The sequence below is a fragment of the Colletotrichum costaricense genome, assembly GCF_030867565.1.
Source record: "Colletotrichum costaricense strain IMI 309622 chromosome Unknown Scaffold_9.1, whole genome shotgun sequence".
Taxonomy (NCBI): domain Eukaryota; kingdom Fungi; phylum Ascomycota; class Sordariomycetes; order Glomerellales; family Glomerellaceae; genus Colletotrichum; species Colletotrichum costaricense.
This window is the reverse complement of record NW_026848238.1, coordinates 187,044-207,581: the sequence shown is the minus strand read 5'-3', so window position 1 is coordinate 207,581 and position 20,538 is coordinate 187,044. Positions and strand designations below refer to the sequence as shown.

At 38.3% G+C, this 20,538-nt stretch overlaps 6 protein-coding genes across 6 annotated transcripts; 4 read left to right on the top strand and 2 right to left on the bottom strand.

The window, feature by feature from the left end:
* Window positions 1–28: 28 nt before the first annotated feature.
* On the top strand, window positions 29–1,174 carry CCOS01_08885 (uncharacterized protein; the record flags this gene model as incomplete). Its single annotated transcript, XM_060457045.1, has 2 exons — window positions 29–936; window positions 1,063–1,174. 2 exons carry the CDS (start codon window positions 29–31, stop codon window positions 1,172–1,174), a joined length of 1,020 nt encoding a protein of 339 aa, XP_060311745.1.
* Window positions 1,175–10,972: 9,798 nt separating this feature from the next.
* Window positions 10,973–12,376, top strand: CCOS01_08884 (O-methyltransferase; the record flags this gene model as incomplete). The annotated part of the gene is made up of 4 exons (XM_060457044.1): window positions 10,973–11,303; window positions 11,369–11,495; window positions 11,552–12,018; window positions 12,069–12,376. 4 exons carry the CDS (start codon window positions 10,973–10,975, stop codon window positions 12,374–12,376), a joined length of 1,233 nt encoding a protein of 410 aa, XP_060311744.1.
* An 858-nt stretch (window positions 12,377–13,234) lies between these two features.
* Window positions 13,235–14,314, top strand: CCOS01_08883 (NmrA-like family protein; the record flags this gene model as incomplete). Its single annotated transcript, XM_060457043.1, has 1 exon — window positions 13,235–14,314. One exon carries the CDS (start codon window positions 13,235–13,237, stop codon window positions 14,312–14,314), a length of 1,080 nt encoding a protein of 359 aa, XP_060311743.1.
* Window positions 14,315–14,712: 398 nt separating this feature from the next.
* CCOS01_08882 (uncharacterized protein) lies at window positions 14,713–15,874 on the top strand (the record flags this gene model as incomplete). Its single annotated transcript, XM_060457042.1, has 2 exons — window positions 14,713–14,785; window positions 14,838–15,874. The coding sequence occupies 2 exons, from the start codon at window positions 14,713–14,715 to the stop codon at window positions 15,872–15,874; spliced, it is 1,110 nt and encodes a 369-aa protein (XP_060311742.1).
* A 157-nt stretch (window positions 15,875–16,031) lies between these two features.
* Window positions 16,032–17,211, bottom strand: CCOS01_08881 (short-chain dehydrogenase; the record flags this gene model as incomplete). The annotated part of the gene is made up of 5 exons (XM_060457041.1): window positions 16,032–16,144; window positions 16,198–16,291; window positions 16,357–16,425; window positions 16,485–17,078; window positions 17,134–17,211. 5 exons carry the CDS (start codon window positions 17,209–17,211, stop codon window positions 16,032–16,034), a joined length of 948 nt encoding a protein of 315 aa, XP_060311741.1.
* A 596-nt stretch (window positions 17,212–17,807) lies between these two features.
* CCOS01_08880 (uncharacterized protein) lies at window positions 17,808–20,428 on the bottom strand (the record flags this gene model as incomplete). Its single annotated transcript, XM_060457040.1, has 3 exons — window positions 17,808–18,421; window positions 18,474–18,751; window positions 18,807–20,428. 3 exons carry the CDS (start codon window positions 20,426–20,428, stop codon window positions 17,808–17,810), a joined length of 2,514 nt encoding a protein of 837 aa, XP_060311740.1.
* Window positions 20,429–20,538: the final 110 nt, after the last annotated feature.

Below are 20,538 nucleotides of genomic sequence, written 5' to 3'. Positions count from 1 at the left end.
TTCAAGTAACATTCACAAGTCATTCATGATGTCCAAACTCCCTCTCAAATCCCTCTCCCTCATCCTCTCCCCTTACCACGTCGGCCAACTCAACAAAGGCCCCGGCGCCGGCCCAGCATTCCTCAAAACCTCCGGTCTCGACTCCACACTCCGCTCCCTCGGCCTCCCCGTCCACAAAGTCCAAGTCGAGCCGGTCGACGGCCACGAAGGTGAAATCGGACGCAGCTTCGAGGTCATCAGACGAACCGCGAATCTAGTAGCGCAAGAACGCCGCAGGGGTTCGTTCCCGATCATTCTCGCCGGGAACTGTAGTTCCGCGGTGGGCGTCGCGGCGGGGCTTCACGCGTCGCGAGCGTCTGGAGATGGGGGGCTGGGGTGTGTGTGGTTTGACGCGCACGATGATTTTAATACACCCGACACCGTTATGAGCGGGTACTTTGATTCGATGCCGATTGCCATGCTCGCGGGGCAGTGCTGGAAGGGTCTATTGCGGACGGTCCCGGGACACGAGGCGGTGGATTTGGAGCGGTTGGTGCATGTTGGTATGAGGGACGTGAATGACTTGGAGCGGGCCAGGGTGGAAGAGGCAGGGTTCGATGTCGTCTGGGGCAGCACCGAGAGGAAGGTTGATTTCGGTGCCGAGCTTGGGGTTGTGCTGCAGCGGAAGAAGCTTGGTGCTACGATGGTTCACTTTGATGTTGATTCTTTGGATACGTCCATCGGGCACGCGAACCGGTTTGCTGCGCCGGGTGGGCTGCTAAGGGAGGACATTATCGGGTGCTTTGAGGGGATTCCGGAGAAGACTGAGCCGATGTCTCTTACAGTGGCTTCGTTTGACCCGTCGTATGAGGGGGCTGAGAATCTTGCGGCGGTTGCGGTTGAGGCGATTAAGGTGTTTTTGCAGATGTTGGTCAAGTCTGGTGTGCTAGCTAAGCCGTGAGCTGTTTACATATCAGCAATATGATAACTCAGGATGCCAATGTTTGCTTTTCAGCAGGCTTTTGTCTCATTTCCTGCTCTCATTTGATAGTGGCTTTTCTTGATGGTTGGTCATATCACCAGGTCTCTGGCGCTCCGGGGCCTCGGATCGATGCCGGCATCCGATGAGTCTCGCTGGGGAAGATGTCAACGCTTAGCGAGGTCGAAATACCCGCGCGAGGAGCTCATTGGTTAATGAGCGGCGAGTCCGGTTCATACTGGTGTAGGTCTCGACTGCCGAAGAAAGATCCATGTATGTTTGCCTCCAAAGACTTTCGTTGACATTGAAGCTTGGGGATTTTAACAGCCTTACTCCCATGCTAATGCATGCAGACGAGCGCCCACCAGAATGCGCTACCCATGTATTGGGAGAGATGTCAGTAACATGGAGATTAACATTGATGATTTGAATTGGCGGTTACAGAGTAGGACAACTCTATTGAAGGGCGTATCTGCTCTTGTCTTCTCATAGCGAGGTGACACTTGTGAATAAGTACCTTACCGGGAGGAGGGGGCAGGTTACTTCTCCTATAATACTCGAGCTATTATCGACGGTAGTGGTTATATATACGACAGTTACTACCCGAATTATCGTTATTATATAGTTATTAGGAGTTTTAGGAGTTATAAGTAGGTTATATTCCTCCTATATAAATCTAAGTAACGATAATATTATATAAAAATATATAATTAATAATAAGTATTATATTAATTCGAATATTTTAAACGCCTTTTTTATATTATTATAACTTATACTATTTTCCTTAGAATTATTATAATATTAATACTATCGGTATATAAATATCGTAATATTACTATTACTTTTTAAAGCCTTTAGTAATCTCTTCTTATTATTAGTAATACTATTATTATTACTTAGGGAACCCTTTGCGCTATTAGTATTACTATTAGTACTATTATTAATATTATTATTATTACTCTAGCTATGCGCTTACTAAGTTAATATACTCTTTGTTACTAAGTTCGGGCTAAAAAAAAAAAAGATTATTAGTTAGTTATTTATTATTAGAGAGAAAGAACTAAAGGAAGACGTATATTTATTATTATTATAATAATAGTATCGTCCTTTTTAAACTCTATTTAATTAGTAAGCTATACCTCCGGGCTCGGACTAGACTTTAGTATAGGGCCTTAGCTAGCTTTCTTAGTTTTTAACTATTCTATAATAATTATTTAAGCCTTATTAACCCGCAAGCTAGATCCTCTAACTTTAATATTTTAAAGGGTATAATACTTAATTATAATATTAGTAGTAGTAACGGAGGGGCTCGGGCTATTGCTACTATTAAAGGTTATAATAAGTAAATAAGTAGTCTAAATAAAAAAAGATTAGTATAACTAATATATTATAATTTAGTTTAATAAAAGGGTATTATACTTAAAAAGGAAAAAGAATAATATAATATTTAATATAATATATATTTTTAACGTAATATATAATATATAATATGTATATACTTATAAATATTATAAAATTAGTAAGATAGATATAGTAGAGAGACCTATTATAGAACCTAGTGCCTACTTACCTATTTAGGGTACTAAAGTTAGAAAACCGCTCTAAGTAAAAGGGCTAGCGGAGTATTAAATACTATATAAAGTATTATATAAAACTTATTTACGGCTATATAAGTTACGAAAGAAAAATAGATAGTAAGGATTATTAAGTAGCTAGATAAAAGGAGTTATTATATATTAGTTAGTATATTAATAAATTTATATATTATTAAAATAGATATCGTATAGTTAGTTTTTATAATTAATATATATATATATAATTAAGGTTAAATTAGTTACCTATACTTAATACGTTTTTAAAAAACGGGCTATAAGTAGCGCCGACCCGCTTCTAAGTAAAGGACTATATATTAAATAGTATGCTACTTATCCTTTTTTATAATAGTTTACCTCATAACCTTTAAGCCTAAGTTTATATATTAATATATTAGCCCTCCCTCCCTCTTTATAGCCTCTATATTTTCTTATTATATATCCGTTATACTAATAATAAGCTATATTAGTCTCTTTATATTAAAACGAGAGGGTCGAACTCGAATAATATTATTAATACTATATTAATATTAAAAAAGATAGAAATAGCTAAGTACTTAAATAAGTATATATAAGCGGATTAATTATAATAAGCGCTACGCTACGTAAAAAAAGAGCTAAGTAAGGTACTAGTTATAGTAATAGTATTAGACTTATTAACCGATTTATAAATATTATAAGCGCTATTTATTTTAAAGTTATAACGAGAATTATTAATATTAATAATATTAATAAAAAGATTATATAGCTCGGTTTACGTAATATTATTAATAAAGTTAGATATAGAGAGACGATTATTTTTAATATTAATATTTAAAATAAAAGAACTAAGGGTAAGTTTAAGTAAATAGAAACTAAAAATAAGAGTTTAAATAATATAGTTAATAAGGGGCGGCGGGGGAGCCTTATTATCCTATATATAATAGTAAGTATAATACTTAATACTTAAAATATAACTACTAATAATAAGGTCTCTTTTTTTTTAAATAAAGAGCTTTTTATTAATATTTATAAAATATTTTATAATAATAAGGCCCTTATAAGTATTATAGATCTTAGTATAGAAATTCTTATTTATAATATATTTCTTACCCTTAAGGAGATCCTTATTAAGCTCTTTTTTATAGTTAATATATTTAAATATTATAAGAGCTAAGGTAGTAAAAACGATATAAATAAAGTAGTAAAGTAAGGACTACTAGTTAAGAAAAGTAACCTCGTAATTAATAAAGGATTTAGTAAAATACTAAATAGTAGTAAAAATAGTTTTACTTAGCTAGCTAAGTAGTAAGTTACGTATAGTCTAGCGAGCGCTAATATTATTATTTAGATTATTAAGCTTAGGGTATAGTTTAAAGACCTTAATATAATTATTAAAAAAGCGATTATATTAATTAAAAAAGTAAGTAAAAAGGAACTTATATTAAAAGTCTTAGTACTAAGTAATATATAGCTTACGGAGCTTAATAACCTCTTTAAATAATAAAATATAATCTTTAAATACTTTATAAATAGTATTTATAATAAACTTATTATTATAAAAAAAGAGCTAATTTTAACGGTATTCTAAATTTAACTTATTACGTAATATAATATAAGTCTCCTTAGGGATATTAATAAGAGCGTATACTATATTAATAATAATTATAGGGTTATTAACCTTCTTAATAGTAGTTTTTTTATTACCCTTTTTAGTTTTTTTAGGGGGGGTATTATTATTAAAAAGGGTAAGGGTATTATTATTATTAATAATAAGGTACTAGTTTAGAGTATTTTTAAGAGCGATATTATTAATATAATAAGCCTCGAAGAAGAAGTTAGGGTTATTAATAATTAAGGCGATAATATATTAATTATAGTTAATAACCTTAGTAATTAGAGTATTTTAATAAAATAAATTAGTTAGATAATATTAAAATAAATAAGAAGAGTAACTATTTACTTAATAAATAAAAAGGGTCTCTAGGGGAGGTAATAGAGCAGGGTTAATCTATATAGCCTCGGGCTTAGGCTTAGGCTCTAGCTCTTTATACTTAGGCTCCTTATACTTAGGCTCCTTATTATATAATTACTATTACTACTACTTAACAAAGAGGGACTTATTATACTTAGCTTAAAACTAAGACTAAGCTCTAATAAAACGATACGTATACTTTTTATACTTATTATTTCTACTACCTCTTTTAGCTTAATTATAGAGAAGTATAATAATTAATTATAATAATATAATAAGTAGTATATCGTAAGTAAGTAAAGATACGTAAAGTATAATAAAAAGGTTAAGTAATAAAAAGTAAGTAAGCTATTTATATCGATCTAATAAACTAACTTATAATAGTAAATATAAAAAAAAAAAAAAGGTTTAAAAGCGTAAGTAAAGGGCTAAATAAATTAATTTCTTTTATTCCTACTTAGCGAGTATATATAAATATAAAATATAAGCGGTTAAAAAAAAATTAATAAAGGGCCTAGGTAGTAATAAGTAAGTAAATTAATAATAAAAATATAAATATGCGCTTAGTAATAACAAAGGTATACCGGCTCGGTAAGGGCCCGGTTAGCTTAGTAGGAGTTACGTAACCCTATTTTTATAACCTCTTTCTGCTAGTTAATTACTTAACTTCTTAACCTCTACTTTTTTAGTACTTATTATAAATATCTTATAATCTAACTACGTTAAATTATTATTAAAAAAATAATATAATATACGAGATACCTCTACTTATTATAATAATAAGTAAATATAAGAAGCTTTTTACTAATACGCCTATAGACGATATTACCTTAGGTTATTATTAAAAAGCCCCTTAACTTAGTACTAGCGAGGTATCTTAGTTAAATATTAACTAAATAATCTTTTAACTTTAAAACAAAAATAGTAATATTAATATAGGAATAGAAGCTAATATTAATTACTAAGTAGATACTAAGATAAATAATAATAATATAGAGGATAATATAGAAAATAAGGGTAACGTATTTAATATAAATTCTATATATATTATAAGTAAGCTACGAGCCTTAATAAGGATAATTAGGATATAACTAACTATACTATACTTAAATAGCGTAATTAATTTTAATAATATCGACCTTAATAAAATTAATAAAGCTAGGGCTAACGGCGATTTACTAACTAGATTTAATAAAAAGAAAACTAATATTACTAGGGTATATAATAATTATATCCTTAAAAACGATATTAATAACCTAGAGACCTAGCTCTTTAATAAGACTAACGACGAGGATAATACTTTCTCTCTTATAGAGGACTATATTACTATTTATACTTTAAAAGAGTATATAATAATATAAGGGTTTTAAGAGCTTAATAATAATATCTTAAAATTAATCCCTTATTACTAAAATAAATTTATCTAGTTATTAAACTTCGAGCTCGGGCTTAGCCTTTTTTTTTATACTTTTAATAATAATCGTACGAAGTATACTACTCTTTACTAACTTCTCTTTATTCTTTTTAATATTAAAAAAGCTATTAAATAGGCTATTAAAAAGCTCTTTATATAGTTAGTATTCTTAAAAAACCGTATTTCTTAAAGGTTTTCCTTAATACTTATATAAAAAATAGAGGTATTACTAATACCCGAGAAGCTCTTTATAGTATAAATATCCTATAAATTAAATAAATAAGAGATTATAAAAAGAGGTATTATATTAAACTTATTTATTATTAACCCTTAAGTAATATTTACTAACTTCTTATTATTTAACGTAGTTAATAATATATATTAAAAATTAGTATATTTTATTAATATACTTATTAAGCTTTTCGAGTTATATAGCTAAGTATTATTAATACGCACTACGTTTAATAAGTTCGTATATATTATTAATAATAAGAATAAAGAGATTAATATAATCTTATTATTAAACTTTATTATATACTAGTACCTCGACCCTTTCTATATTTATTAAAAAGCTAACTAATTAAATAAAAAGAAGTTATATTACGGTTACGTCTATATTATTAACTACAATTATTAAAAGGACTTTTATATTACTAAGAAAGGTAATATTATAATTTAAATTTAAGAGATCTTTTCTTATATTAATAATTAATACCTAAAAATAATCCTAAAATATCCTTTTTATAATAATAAAGGTTATACTTAAAACGATAATAAAATAATTATTATAAACGAGGTTACTTTTATTTTTAAAAAGAGTATAGTTAACGTAATTAATAATAATATAGTATATAACTACTTTTTTAATAAAATTATAACCGATCTAAGCCTCGGTACTAATATTAAATAGAAATAAAAATTTAAAAAGTTTATTAAGCGCCTAGTATTAAATAATTATAAGCTCGTTATTTAATAAGTATAGTACTATATATCTAAGGATCTAATTCCCTTAATATATACGTACTAAATCTATATAAAGTTAGAACTTAAAACTTATAATTAAAAGATATTTAAAAATTAAAATAAGTTTAATATAAAAGTTTATAGCTATTTAATTATATACTTTATTAATAAGTTTAGTATATATTATAATTCTTATTATACTTTTATAAGTATATATATAATAATTACTAAGCTTTAACTAAAAGATCGACTCCGTTAGGCTAATATTTTCTCTTTTATATTTAGTTTATATAGTTCGAACTTTAATAATATTATTAAAGTATTTTAATCCTTAACTAAACTTAATTATAATATTAAGTTATATATTAATAGCGAGCACTATATTATAATTATACTAATTCTTTATTATATTAGGGATATATTATAATAAGATAAGAATAATAGATTCTAAAGTACTTAAATAAATAAGTTTTATTATTTTTATTTTATTAGCGATTTATAAAAGAATAGTAATAACCCGGAGTCGGTATTGAATTTTGATATTATTATTTACGGACGTTATTATTATTAATATACGATTATATATAAGGATATAAATAATTTTATAATAGCGGCCTCTTATAAATAATATAAAAAAGCGTAGGGTATTATAAAAAAAATACTTATACTAGTATTTATTACCTCTATATTAAACTTAATCTTTTTATACCCTTTAAATCCTACTTATTCTAAATATTAAAGCTTTACTAAGCTAATATATAATATATTACTTAATAATATCCTTATTACGTAAAAGTATAAAAAGTATACTCGTATACTACGTATTTAGCCCTTTTTATTAAACTAAGAGCGTCTATAATTACTATTTTATTATTTTCGTAATTATTCTTTAATAATAAATACTCGTTAATTAGTTATTACCCCGGGTTTATTTTAAAACTTCTTAATCCCCTATTATATTTATTCTAAATTTATAAATATTATATAAAGCTAGCTTAGTAATATTACTAATAATAATATTATCGACTTTATAATAAAGGCTTATATAAGGTTAGCTAAGTTAAATAGTATCTTAGTTAATATTAATATTAGTAAAGCCGATTATAAAAATATAATAAGTATCGTTATCGAGGCTCATAAAATATACTAATAACTTTATTAAATTACTAACTAAGCTATTATTAATAACCCCTAAGTATAGAATATTATTAATAATAATTACTAAGGCTCGATAATACCGCTATAATAGCCCTTTTATTAATTATAAATTAGACTAAGATCGGAATATATATAGCTATTTACTAAGCCTATTTTACGTAATATTTCTTAGTATATAAAACAATAGTTAACCTAGCTACCTATTTATATAATAAAAAATAAACTTAAGCCTAAGCAAGGACCGGTATTACTTAATAAGAGAGCTAAAGGGTATATATTAAATATAGTTCGCTTAAATATCTATATAAGTATTTATTACGAAGCTATTATTAAGGAGTTTAAAATACCTATAAATATAAATATATTATTAAATAAGAATAAGTATAAGTAAATAAGGGGTATAATAATATCTTTTAATATCTATTACCTTATAATATATTTATTATTAATAGTTATATAAATAGTTTAAAATAATAGTAACCTAAACGAACTATATTAATATTAAAAAGATCTTATTATTAAAAGTTAATATATAAATAACATAGCGCTTCCTTTTTTATAATACTTTTTATTATAATAATAATAAGTTTACTTATTAAATATATTAGCTTTATAATAAAGCTCTAATATTATTTAATAAGGTACTACTTTGTACTAATAAAAAGGATATATAACTATAAAAGGATCTTATTAATAAGGATAAATTAATAAGTATTATTAAAAGAGACGGAGAGTACCGTAATCTTATTATTATTAATCGAGTTAATAAAGCTTAGTACTTAATTAATAAAAATAAGCTTCTACTTATTAAGAATATAAATATATTATAAACCTTTAAATAAGCCCTATACTCGGTATATATATAGTATTATAACTATAATAAGATCTAGAACTTTAAATATAAAGCTATTTAATAGTCGAACCGCTTCGGCTTTATAAATAAGTAAGTACTATATCTACTTATTTACTATATTTACTTATTTACTTATTTACTTAGTTAAGTCTTATACCTAGCGATTCGAAGTATTTTAAGGCCCTAGCAAGGCCCGCGAGATAAGGCTATTAATATTTAGGGCCTAGAGAAGGGTTATTAATATTTACTAAGGGGCTCGAATTAACTTTTTTATCTCTTAATTAATAGAATTAAGTAATTTTATTAATTAGATATTAAATATTATTTCGTAGTATTACCCTTAATTGAAAAAAAAACTTTAAGTACTACATATTTACGTACTATTAAGATATACGAAGTATAAAATTTAGGAAATTTATAGCTATAATATACGCCCTAATTTTAGGTTATTTTTATTATAATATTAAGGTTTTTAAAATACCCTCGATATATCTCGGGACTTTTATAAAATTATAGAATATCCGGTATTATTATAATATTACCGCCCTATTACTTATTAATTATATAAATAGTATTTATAACGGCTTTATATTTATAATAAAAAGAATTACTAATATTTTTCTATTTTAGTAATTTTTATTAGTATATTTTTACTCGCAGCGACTATATTAAGTATATAGATAGTAATTAGTTTATAATAGGCCGTATTAATTATATTTTTATTTATAAAATATATAATTTATACTATATTTTTATTATTATTATACCTATAGAGATCTTAAATAAGAAGGATTATATACTCGATTTATATAAGGTGCGCTACCTTAAGTAGCTTATTATTATTAATATTAATACTATTTAGCTTAAGAAGCTATACTTTATTAAGATCTATAATTATAGTATCTAGGTTAAGTAGTAAGTTAAGTAGCTATAATATACTTAATACTATATAAGTATTTATATCCCTATTACTATTAGCCCGACTATATACTAATATATTTATACCGTAGGCTACTTTATACGTCCGAGTATTAAATAAGTAAGACTATTTACTTCTAATAAGGTACTTATAATTACGAGAGGCTAAATAGCTTACTTACTTAATACTAAAGAACTTTACGGGTAGTAATAATAATAATAGTAATAATAATAATAGTAGCGCCTTAATACTACGATTTTTAAATAATAAAATAAGTTAACTATTACGAGCGGCTTTATTTTATTATATTAATAAATCCGTATATAGACTATATATTTATATTATTTTACTTACTAAACTATTTTTTTAAATTCGATAGGAATAGTAATAGTAATAATAGTAATAGCGTCTAATAAACTTAGGGATTTTACTTAGAAATATAAGTAGCCGCAATATCCGTATATTTATAATAATATTATAATATATATAAATAATAGTATATTAATATATTCGTTTAAATATATTAATATCCGTATATCCCGAGCTACGGGATTACCCCTTAGTACGGTCTTTTAATACCCTATTTATAACTTTTAAAACTCTTAGTTACTCTTAAATAACTATTACTATATACGTAACTATTATATATATTATTACTATTATAAGATAAGTAATAATATCTTATTTAGTAATAGTAGTATAGGGTCGCGCGACTGTGTTTATATTTATAATTAATATATTCCCTTATACGCCCCCAGTAAGGTACTTGGCCTATCACTATCGCCTCCAAAGGGAGTTGGTTTACATAGAGTCTCGTCCCCAGCGAGCCCACGATGTGCTCGCCTTCCTCTCGATGAATACAAGCAACGGTTACCAGGTTGCCAGTGACCACCCCTTCCAGTTTGGCATTGTCTGCAGCGATATTATGCAGTTTGCTACTATTTGGTTGTCGCGCCTAATCGGCATCCCTGTTCCAACGAAAGACGAGTTGGGTCGAGGTGTTTGCTTGACAATTCCACCAACACCAAGCTGTCGACTCTTCCCCAGTATAAAATGGCGGGTCCCGAGTATGTGACTTGTTTCTCGCGTAACTTTCGTCTCATCATCCTCGAAAAGCAGTAAAACAAAGTCCCCGATCGGCCGTCAGACTACTTCGTGAATATGGGAGAAATCGCGGCCGAAGCCTCTTTGGAGCTCAGAAAGCTCGCGGTGGATCTGCTCAATGAAGTGGATGCGTATGACACAGCCAACGTCTTGAATCCCAAGAGCGATCGCGACTTCAAGTCTAGTATTATCCAAAGAGCACAAGCCATCATCGACAAGCTCGAGGACACTCCACGGGAGAGGGCTATGAATGATTGCATCAAGGTCGGCGAGATGACCGCAAAGCAGCTCTTCAATGCCTGGGGGGTCTTCCAAAAGATCCCAGTACAGGGTTCAATTTCATACGAGGAGTTGGCTAATATTGTTGGATGTGAGCTGCAGCTGCTCGGTAAGATTACCACCATACCCCTCGGTTTCAAGATGAAGGACTCATTGTCGACTTTCCCGTTCTAGTTCGCCTCGCGTGGATGTTGAACTCCACTGGCATCCTGAAGCAAGTCGGTGAGGATGCTGTGGCCCATACTGAAAAGTCCAAAATGTTCATCAATGACAACCCAGACGGGGATCTCACCAGAATCATGTAAGTGCTTGATTACGGCAATCCACGAGTCTACTTACGAAAAGCTGACCTGTAAGCTTCGTACATGGCATGGTGTCATACGCCCAGTTCGAGAAGTACTTCCATGCCTACGGGCTCCAAGAACCACGAGGCCGAACACACGTTCCATACACCTTTGCGTACGGCCAGCCAGAGAAGAACGTTTGGGAGGTCTCTCTCCAGAATCCTGATGACAAGAGGATCTTTTTGCGTTCAATGAAGGCAATGGGAATGCTTCTTCCGGCCTGTGGCGTCTACGACTTCTCCTGGATCTCAGATGCCGCGCACTCAGGACCAGCTGACAGGCCCCTTTTTGTTGATGTTGGAGGCGGTAGCGGTCATGCCATGAGGATTATCTGCGACGACTATGATATACCATTCGATCGATGCGTTCTCCAAGATCTTGACACAGTCATTGGCGAGGTCGCCCAATCTCAAGATTCTATTGCCTCACTAGGAACGAAGTTGATGGCAATTGATTTTCACAAGGAACAGCCAGTCAAAGGTTTGCCGGTACTCTCCCACTTCTCCAGAACGATGGCTAATATGAACCAGGCGCACTTGTGTACTATATTCGTTATTGTCTTCATGATTACAGTGATGACTTGGTGGTGGAGATCCTGGCCTGCATCGCAAGCGCCATGGCGCAGGATAGTCGTCTGTTGATCGCGGAGCAAGTCACGCCGAACCCGCCCTCGGCTCATACGGCAGCCATTGATCTTTTGATGCTGAGTGTCGGCGGTAAGGAACGGCCGAGACAGGTGTGGAAAGATGTTCTCGCCAAGGCCGGGCTGGGAAGAGTCGAGTTTTGGACATCACCGGGCAACCCGCATGGCATTATTGAGTGCTTCAAGAGATCTTGAACTGAGGTGGTTGCCTGCTTTGAACATGAGGCCTGCGTCGATTCGTTACTTAAAGTACTTTGCTTTTGAGACTAGTCTTATCAAATCTCTCCGCGGTGAAAGCTTAAGCCATTGAAGCGCGTGTGAAGCCGGGGGCCTAATCCAACTTTCTAAAGAGGATCGATGACTTAGTCTTCGAAGATTGGTCAGCCAAAGATTATAGCCACTACCTGCCAAGCCATTGTGAGATCCGATTACTGATCAAGCATTTGGACATCACGTGTCTGGCGCCCTTCTCAAGACAAATACTTGGCAGAAAGGAAAACAGGGTACTTTGGATGTTTCTGCTCCCTTTGACAGCGAGCCTCGTTAGTTGCTTCCATCACCAAGGATCGTGGAATGGCAGCGCACATACAATTGATGGAGCGTACCAGCTTTGGCAAGGATATTGGAGCAGAAAAATATGCAGTCTTAATTGTATTTCTCATCCTGACAGTAGCTCTGGAAGAAGGCTGTAAGTGTCTTTGAAGCATTTGGGCCCGTGCTTTGTTTGCTGTCTGGTCATGTTTCCAAAACACCGTCTTCATTGGTGGTCGAAGGGATCACTAATCACCTAATGTTGATTGAATAACTAATCAGTGAGAGCAAGTCTAGGCTTGTCTTCTGACTTCACGTTGCTTATAAACTACAGGTAAAATTACGTAGGGGATCCGACGGGAGGAAGCGAGGAAGTATCAAGTATCGCTTGTAAGAGAGATTATAAGAAAATGCCCCCGGCACCTTGCAGTGAGAAGAGCAGCGTGCATTTGCGGTAATTGACAAGGATCACTATAGTAAGCGCAACTCATAATTCTCAAATCACTTAAATATCTCACCAATATGGCAAACCGCCGTATCTTCGTCATTGGTGCCACTGGTGCCCAAGGTCTTCCCGTCTGTCGAGGTCTTACCAAGGATGGAGGCTACAGTCTGCGCGTATTGACGCGTGACTCCAGCTCTGCGAGGGCGAAAGAACTCTTGAAACTCGGAGATGTTGAGTTCATTGAGGGAACTTTCGCCAACGAAGATGACCTACGCAAGGGATTCGCCGGATGCTGGGGTGCTTTCATCAACATCGATGGCTTCAACTGCGGCGAGAAGGCAGAGACCTACTGGACGATCCGCTGTTACGAGCTGGCGGTGGAGCTCGGGATCAAATTCTTCGTCTTTGGAAATCTCGACTACGTTTATAAGAAGAGTGGCTATAACCCAAACTTTCGGTGCGGACACTACGACGGCAAGGGACGCCTGGCCGAGTGGATGCTACAGCAGAGAAAGGGCAATAACATGGGTGTCGCCATCTTTACTACCGGCCCCTACATTGAGATGACAATCTCTTCCAAGACGATCATGACGCCACGGGTCGAGAACGGGATTGTCACATGGAGAGTACCTCTTGGTGCAGGCGCAGTTCCCCACGTTGCCCTCGATGATTGCGAATACTATGCCCGTTGGCTCTTCGACCACCCCGAAAGATCTGATGGGATGGATCTGGAGGTGTCCATTGACCATATTCACTACGAGGACCTAGCAAAAGCGTTTGAAAAGGTCACAGGAAAGCCAGCTCAGTACATTGACACTCCCATGGACGTCTATTTCGACAACTTCCCAATCTCCAGCCAACCTGCGGGTTACAACGCTGATCCCACGGACCCGGCGACTATGTCAGTTAGAGAAAACTTCTCGGGCTTCTGGACAATGTGGACAAACTCTGGGGGCAACAAGGGCGTCATTCAACGTGACTACGCGCTCTTGGACGAGATTCACCCAGAGAGAATCAAGACGGCGGAGGAGTTCTTCCGCAGAGAGAGTGAGAAACGTCGCCTCGCTGGTCTTGGGGAGCTTTTTGAAGTCATTGAGGCAAACAACCTTGCATCCATTCTGAAGCTTGGCGAGGATAACCGCAAGGGGAAGTTGTAGTTGATTGGAAGGGGATTGTGACTTGCGTAGCAAAATTGACGAGAATCGAGCAATTCACTTACCTTTGAGAAAGAGATCAAAATTGGCACCTTCAGGCTCCAGAAATATGCATATCAGTTTGAAGTTTCCGTGATAAGTGTTGAACTTTCGCGTTCGAGGCATTCGAATACACCTGACTTGGCATCCGGACATTGCGGAGATTAGGTTGTGCTCAATGTCCGCGACGCAGACTCACTCAAACTCCCCCCGTCAAACCACTTGTACAGCATTCTGAAAGTAGATCTGCATACGTCAATCTATCGAGATACGCTTTGATCCTTTTCTTTGAACGTTGAATCAATTGCAGACCACAAGGAGTCGGTAGTTCAGGTTTAGCTGTTTGTGACCACCACGTCAAAATGCCGCGCAGAAAGATGCCTGATGCGAAGGACCGTCGGAAGCGCCAAAACGCCGACGCCCAGCGGGCATACCGTATGCAACCTAAGAACCCTTATATGATGTATTCTGCTTACTGAAAAACCAGGCGCGAGGCAGAAGACCAAAGTCCGGCATCTGGAGCAGATGGTCGCCGCTGCGTGGGTAACGCAAGAACCAACGGAAGACTGCGTCAAGGAGGTTGTAACCTACCCTCCTACTCGCTATGCGGTGGACGAGCCATCGAATAGCAAGGCAGACACATATACTGCTTCATGCAATATTACAGCTTCGGATATTTACCGGGCGTTGCTATCCCTTTCAGCCCTTGAAAATAGGAAAGGCTGGGGCATCATAGTGAGGGAGAACTTTACACTTCGTGACGTTGTCAAGTACGGATTGATAGCCATGGGATACTCCATGGACCCTGTACTTTACGATAGCGCTTTGTCGCTGTCATCGCGTGAGTGGATCGCAACTGTGAAGGCGCGATGCGGCAGTGTCGACATGAGGCAGGTTGTCATTGCCGGCCTCAGGATACTGGCTCATCTTACGGCACCGAATGAGCAGCCGGCACTTGAATGGCTCCAACCAATTTGGCCCAGCCCCTCCAGAGGCGTCCTTCACCTAAGGTCAATTTCATACGCGTCGGCAATGCGTGCGATAGCAGCTCAGCTCAGCATAACGACAGAGTATCTGATGGACGAGAACGCGCAGTCACCATTCTACAGCATTGCACATAGTCCTCTGAGCGAACACGACAACAACTCAGGCGACAATGACACAGATCTTCAAAAGATCACTCCGGATCTGAGGCCGACTTTCATCCAGCGTGCTCGTGCTCATCATCCTTGCTTCGACTTGATCCCCTGGCCATCTTTCCGCTCCAACGTCATCGCACTCGCTTCCGAGGCCTCGCCGCAGATAGACGAGGATGACCTCTGTATCGACATGCTGGGCGAAGGAATTCAATGCTGGGGCTCCGTAATGGGCTCCATGCATGGGCGTGGGAACGGTGTGCCGTGGGATGGCCGCAGCTGGGAAGCGATGCCATGGTTTTTGGAAAAATGGAAAGGAGTAATAAGAGATGATCAAGACGGCATAATACATAACAGTGCTTGGTGGAGGAGTTTACGGGGCTGTTAAGAGGCAGGGAACCTTGTAAATGACCATATGTAATGGACCTGTGTACAGATTTCGCAAATCTTTCTGGAAAGGTAGGTTCTAGTCGTTATACACAGGGGAGAAGAGTAAGGAAGACCAAGAGCAACATGAGAAATCAGGATAGGGCAGCGCCAATCCATCACGAAGTAGTATATGGCTTGAGCTGTTTCTCCGTCCACTCCCAGTACTTCTTGCCTAGCTCTTTGTCGCGGAGATCCTGTCGTCCAACTGCGAGTTGACCAAACGGTACCACTAGAACTGTCGTCAGCATTACATACAACTATTCCAATATAAGAGTAGCTTACCCCAGCCACCGTTGTTCTTCTCCGTGATGGTAGGGCTCAAGCCGGCAAAGAGCTCAGTGTATGCGCCATTGATCGGCTTATGCGCTAGGAATTTCTAGAGGACACATCAAAAGGTGGTTAGAAATAGAAGAGTTACAAGTTTTTGCGGGCACAATTTACCACAATGATCCGCTGCCACAGTGGCATGGTACGCTGCAAATCCGTCATAAAAATCCCGGGGTCAAGACTCTGCCGTCGCTATTAGTAGCCGCAAACGTCCATCAGCTCAGGGATGGCCACCAACTTACAACGCTAATGATTCCTTCGCCAGATACTCTTCTCGCGAATTCCGTTCCGTGCAAGACGTTACCGGCCTTGCTCCTCGCGTACTTTTGCACCTGGCCCTCGTCCTTTGCATAATCCATATTACTAAAGTCGATTGGCGGCTTCGGTGCCATGGCCGCCGTGCTAGAGGATACCCAGACAACTCGGACGGAGTCTCTGGGTGCAACCTTTGCCGTGCCGGATAGCACTGGGCGGAGGAAGTGGGTAAAGAGGAATGGAGCGAGATTGTTGGTGCCCAGTTGCAGCTCGTAGCCCTGGGCAGTTTTGGAACCCGGCGGTGGGGTCATCACACCGGCGTTGTTCCAGAGGACGTCAAGACGAGTTTCCTTGCTAAGAAATTCCTGGGCGGATTGCTTGATTGTGGTCAGGTCGTTCAGATCCAGATGGAGGTACTCGGCATGGCCGTGAGAATTGGGATACAGTTCCTTCAGCTCCTTGATCACGGCTACGGTCTTGGCTTCAGACCGACACGCCATGTAGATCTTGGCGTTCTTCTGGTAAAGGATCTTGGTAAGTTCTTGTCCGAGGCCACCTGAGCTTCCTGTGACAATGAAAACCTATGTATGTCAGTTCGAACCAGTATGGATAAGTGATATAGAATACGGAAGGTACCTTGTCGCTCTGATCGGGCAAATTTGCTTCGGTGAAGCTGGCCTTTGGCGGGAACATATTGCTTAATGCGCTACCCATTTTGCTGGATTTCGAAATGCTTGAGACGTTTACAGGGCTCGATGACGACTGTTGTCAAATGGATCATGATCGTTCACGTTTTATATACGACTCTGTAATGTATGATGGTCTTGGGTCTACTTTCAGTTCCGGCTGGCTCAGCTGCAGTCAACGTAAGCATCTATCAACAATAGGGCCGGGTAAGTTGGCTAGAGACGGAAACGAATCGTACAGCAGGGAGGAAACAAGCGGCATGCCACTATGCAAAGCTCCATAATATGCAGTCAACGTAAGCAAGTAAACCTTAATTCAAAACCTCTTGGAACCCCGGCTCCCGGTCTTTGGCTGGCCCGCTTATCTCCGGACTTGCACCCCGGGACCCCGTGCCTTAGATTTGGGCCGGGGCTGCAGCGAAATAAACCATTGTCTATGGTGGGATGCCCATAGGCTTGATACGACAGCTTTATGACACCGTTGCGAACCGACACCCTCCTAATACAAGGCAAAAACTGCTGTCAATGATGAATTGATAGAATGATTGGGTATCTTGAGTACTACATCAATGGAAAAAAAATGAGCAATAAGAGTCCAGCAAATGGCGCAACATGCCCATCAGCTCATGGAAGGTAGCTCAGAACGCTCGCGTCTATCCTCTGGCTATTTGGATCTTGGTAGCCTTCTAGTCCGTAGTATGGCAGATCGTGTTGCTGTGCCCCGAGCAACTCCATCCCAGGTGTGATCGTAGCCGGTTCTTGAGTTGCAAAAGAATGATTGAACTCCAAGCCCAGATTCTGCCCCTTAGAGGGCGACTGCGACTCTGGATAAGGAATATCGGCAAGAAAACCAAAGTCGAAGTCCGGAATAGCGGGATCACCAAATATGTCCAACGGATCCGGAATCTCTGGCGTTGTGCCGCCAGTCGTCATCGTTGACGGCGAAGCGTCGGTCGCGGTGAAGAAAGACGCTCCCATCTCGGAGCTTGAAGACGCATCAACACTCAGCGGTTCTTGCAGTCCTCGCTCTTGGTTCTCGAGCTGTTGGTAGCCCTTGAACAACGTGAGCTGGAGATTCCGAGCAATGTCAATGACTTTTTGCTTCATCCCTTCCTCGACGAAACTCAGCTCACGCTCGACCTCTTTTTCAAGCTGTCGGCGGACCAGCGGTGGAAGTTCACGGCGAAGATAATCTTCGAAGCCTCCCAGATTCTTCTCGGCGTCCTCTGCATTATGGTCTGCAAGAATTACAGTCAGTTCCTGCTTCCATCGGTAGGGGCATAAGCTTACACGGTGACGGAATTTCCCGCTCTCTCACGTCGGGGAAGAGGATACGGTAGACTTGAATCCACTTCTCCGCTTCGGTGAGTTCTTTGACCGACGTCTTCTTCCGAGAACGAAGCTTCTTCTCTTGATCCTGCGTGATGCCATCCAAGACCTCCGGTTCGCGTACGTCACAGGCGTCCAGCGAGCGGGCGTGGGCTTGCAGAGCCAGTTGGGTCTCGAAAGACTGCGAGCACCGCGGGCACGAGAACTTTGGAAGAGAGTGCTTGCGATAAATGTGCTCCCTGACGGGTCGTTAGCAGTGAGTTGAGATCATGTGGGAAGGGAGGATCAACGTACTTGATACGGTGAACTTGGTCCCAGCCTGGCCCACAGCATGGTCGCTGGGATTTGTACTTCCTCGGATTGTGCTTGAAGAAGGGACACGCAAGTTTTACGCCCACATTGGCGTCTTCCTGGACTTTGGACAGTTTCGCTCGGGGCAGTTGATTCCCTTCGTCCTCTTCCTCTTCTTCACCCGGCGCTCGACCGCCTGCAGACCTGTCGTGTTTTCTCGACGAGTTTTCCTTACGCCCCCTTTTGCCTGTGTGCATAGTCACTGTGCTGGTGTCACCCGCTCCTTTCTCTGCCGGTGTTTGCCGTGAAGCTCCTACCGGGTGCGAAGGAGCGGGTGATCCTATAATCGGCCACGCTGCCGAGACAAAGGATCGAGATGTTGATTCTGGATCAGCACTCCGTTTGCTAGAACGTGAGACTTCTTCGACCTCGCTTGCCCCCATAGCATTGTAGCCTGATCGCGACTGCACCTGCTGCGGTGGTATTAGTGCTGGGACTGGTAGTTCTGTCGCTGATGCTAGTGGTGGTATCCCCGCAAAATCTACCGTTGAATCGGAACTTGGCACATAGGTCGCAGATAACTGCGACCCTCGTCCCATTGGCGGCGGTGGACTCGGAGACGAAAACGCTCCAAACTGTGGCATTTGTGTTCCTGTTCGTCGCTTCATCTTTGAGACTCGCGGGGGCGGCGGTGGGAGAGCAATGTTTGAATATCTGTGGCGAGTGACGGGTGCAGGAGCACTAGGAGCTGGAACTTGACGATACATGAAGCTTTCGAGTTCATGCCCTCTTGAAGAGCTCGCCGCGCTAGTAGAAACACTTGCCAACATTGTTGGACTGGACTCGGGGAGGGCCTCGTCTGCAGCATCGCCGCCAGGGGCAGCTTCCAACAAGGCTTCCTCTATTTGCGTTTCACTCCCTTGCTCCTCCTCCTCTCGCTTGACTTGTTTCTTTATGTCAAGCCAACTCATGAATGATGACATGACCCTATCGACTATGAGGCGTTGGACCTTCTTTGTAGGGTCTTCGTTCTGATTCCCTGGCTCATCCTCTGCATTAGACGCGCTGCTCGCGGTGTCGCCTTCAGACATCGCGCTTGATCTCTCGAGTGATTGGTGACCGGGACCCCGGAGCTGGGTCGTGATATCATTCTGTGAGAATTCTGACTTGACGATTTGATCTGCGTCCAATAAACGATTTTCGACGACTTCTCTCAGTGCGTCATAAGCTGCGCCATGTCCATGGACGTCCGTATCTTTGACCTTCTTTTTCTTCTTTTTCATCGTCAAATCCAGGGGCGAAGAAGATTTCTGGCTAGTTTCCGAATGAGCAGGCTCTGCATCAAATGCGGTAGAGTTTGTGCTGAATCCTCGCTTCAGGTCTGGTAAAAGTCGTTCTAGCTTGACAGGTTTCTCGCCTTGAGTCTCTAGGGTGGCTCGCAGAGAGTCTTGAGATGGAATTTGAGCGGAAGCGGCCGGATCTGGCTTTTTGTCCCCCTCTTGGAGTTGAGCGGAGATGACTTCGACATCAAGGTGCGCAGCATCGCTTGAATGAGATGAACCGTCAGACAGGTCTCCATCATCGTCGAAGGGAGCCTTGCCCTTATTGGGGGGCGCGGGGCTCATTGTGGCGCGCTATGTACAGGCCCTGTCTGTACAGCGAGGTGAGGTAAGCTAAGGCCGATTCCGAAAGATAGAAGTCGATATTCAGACGTTGAACCGAACGGATCAGATAC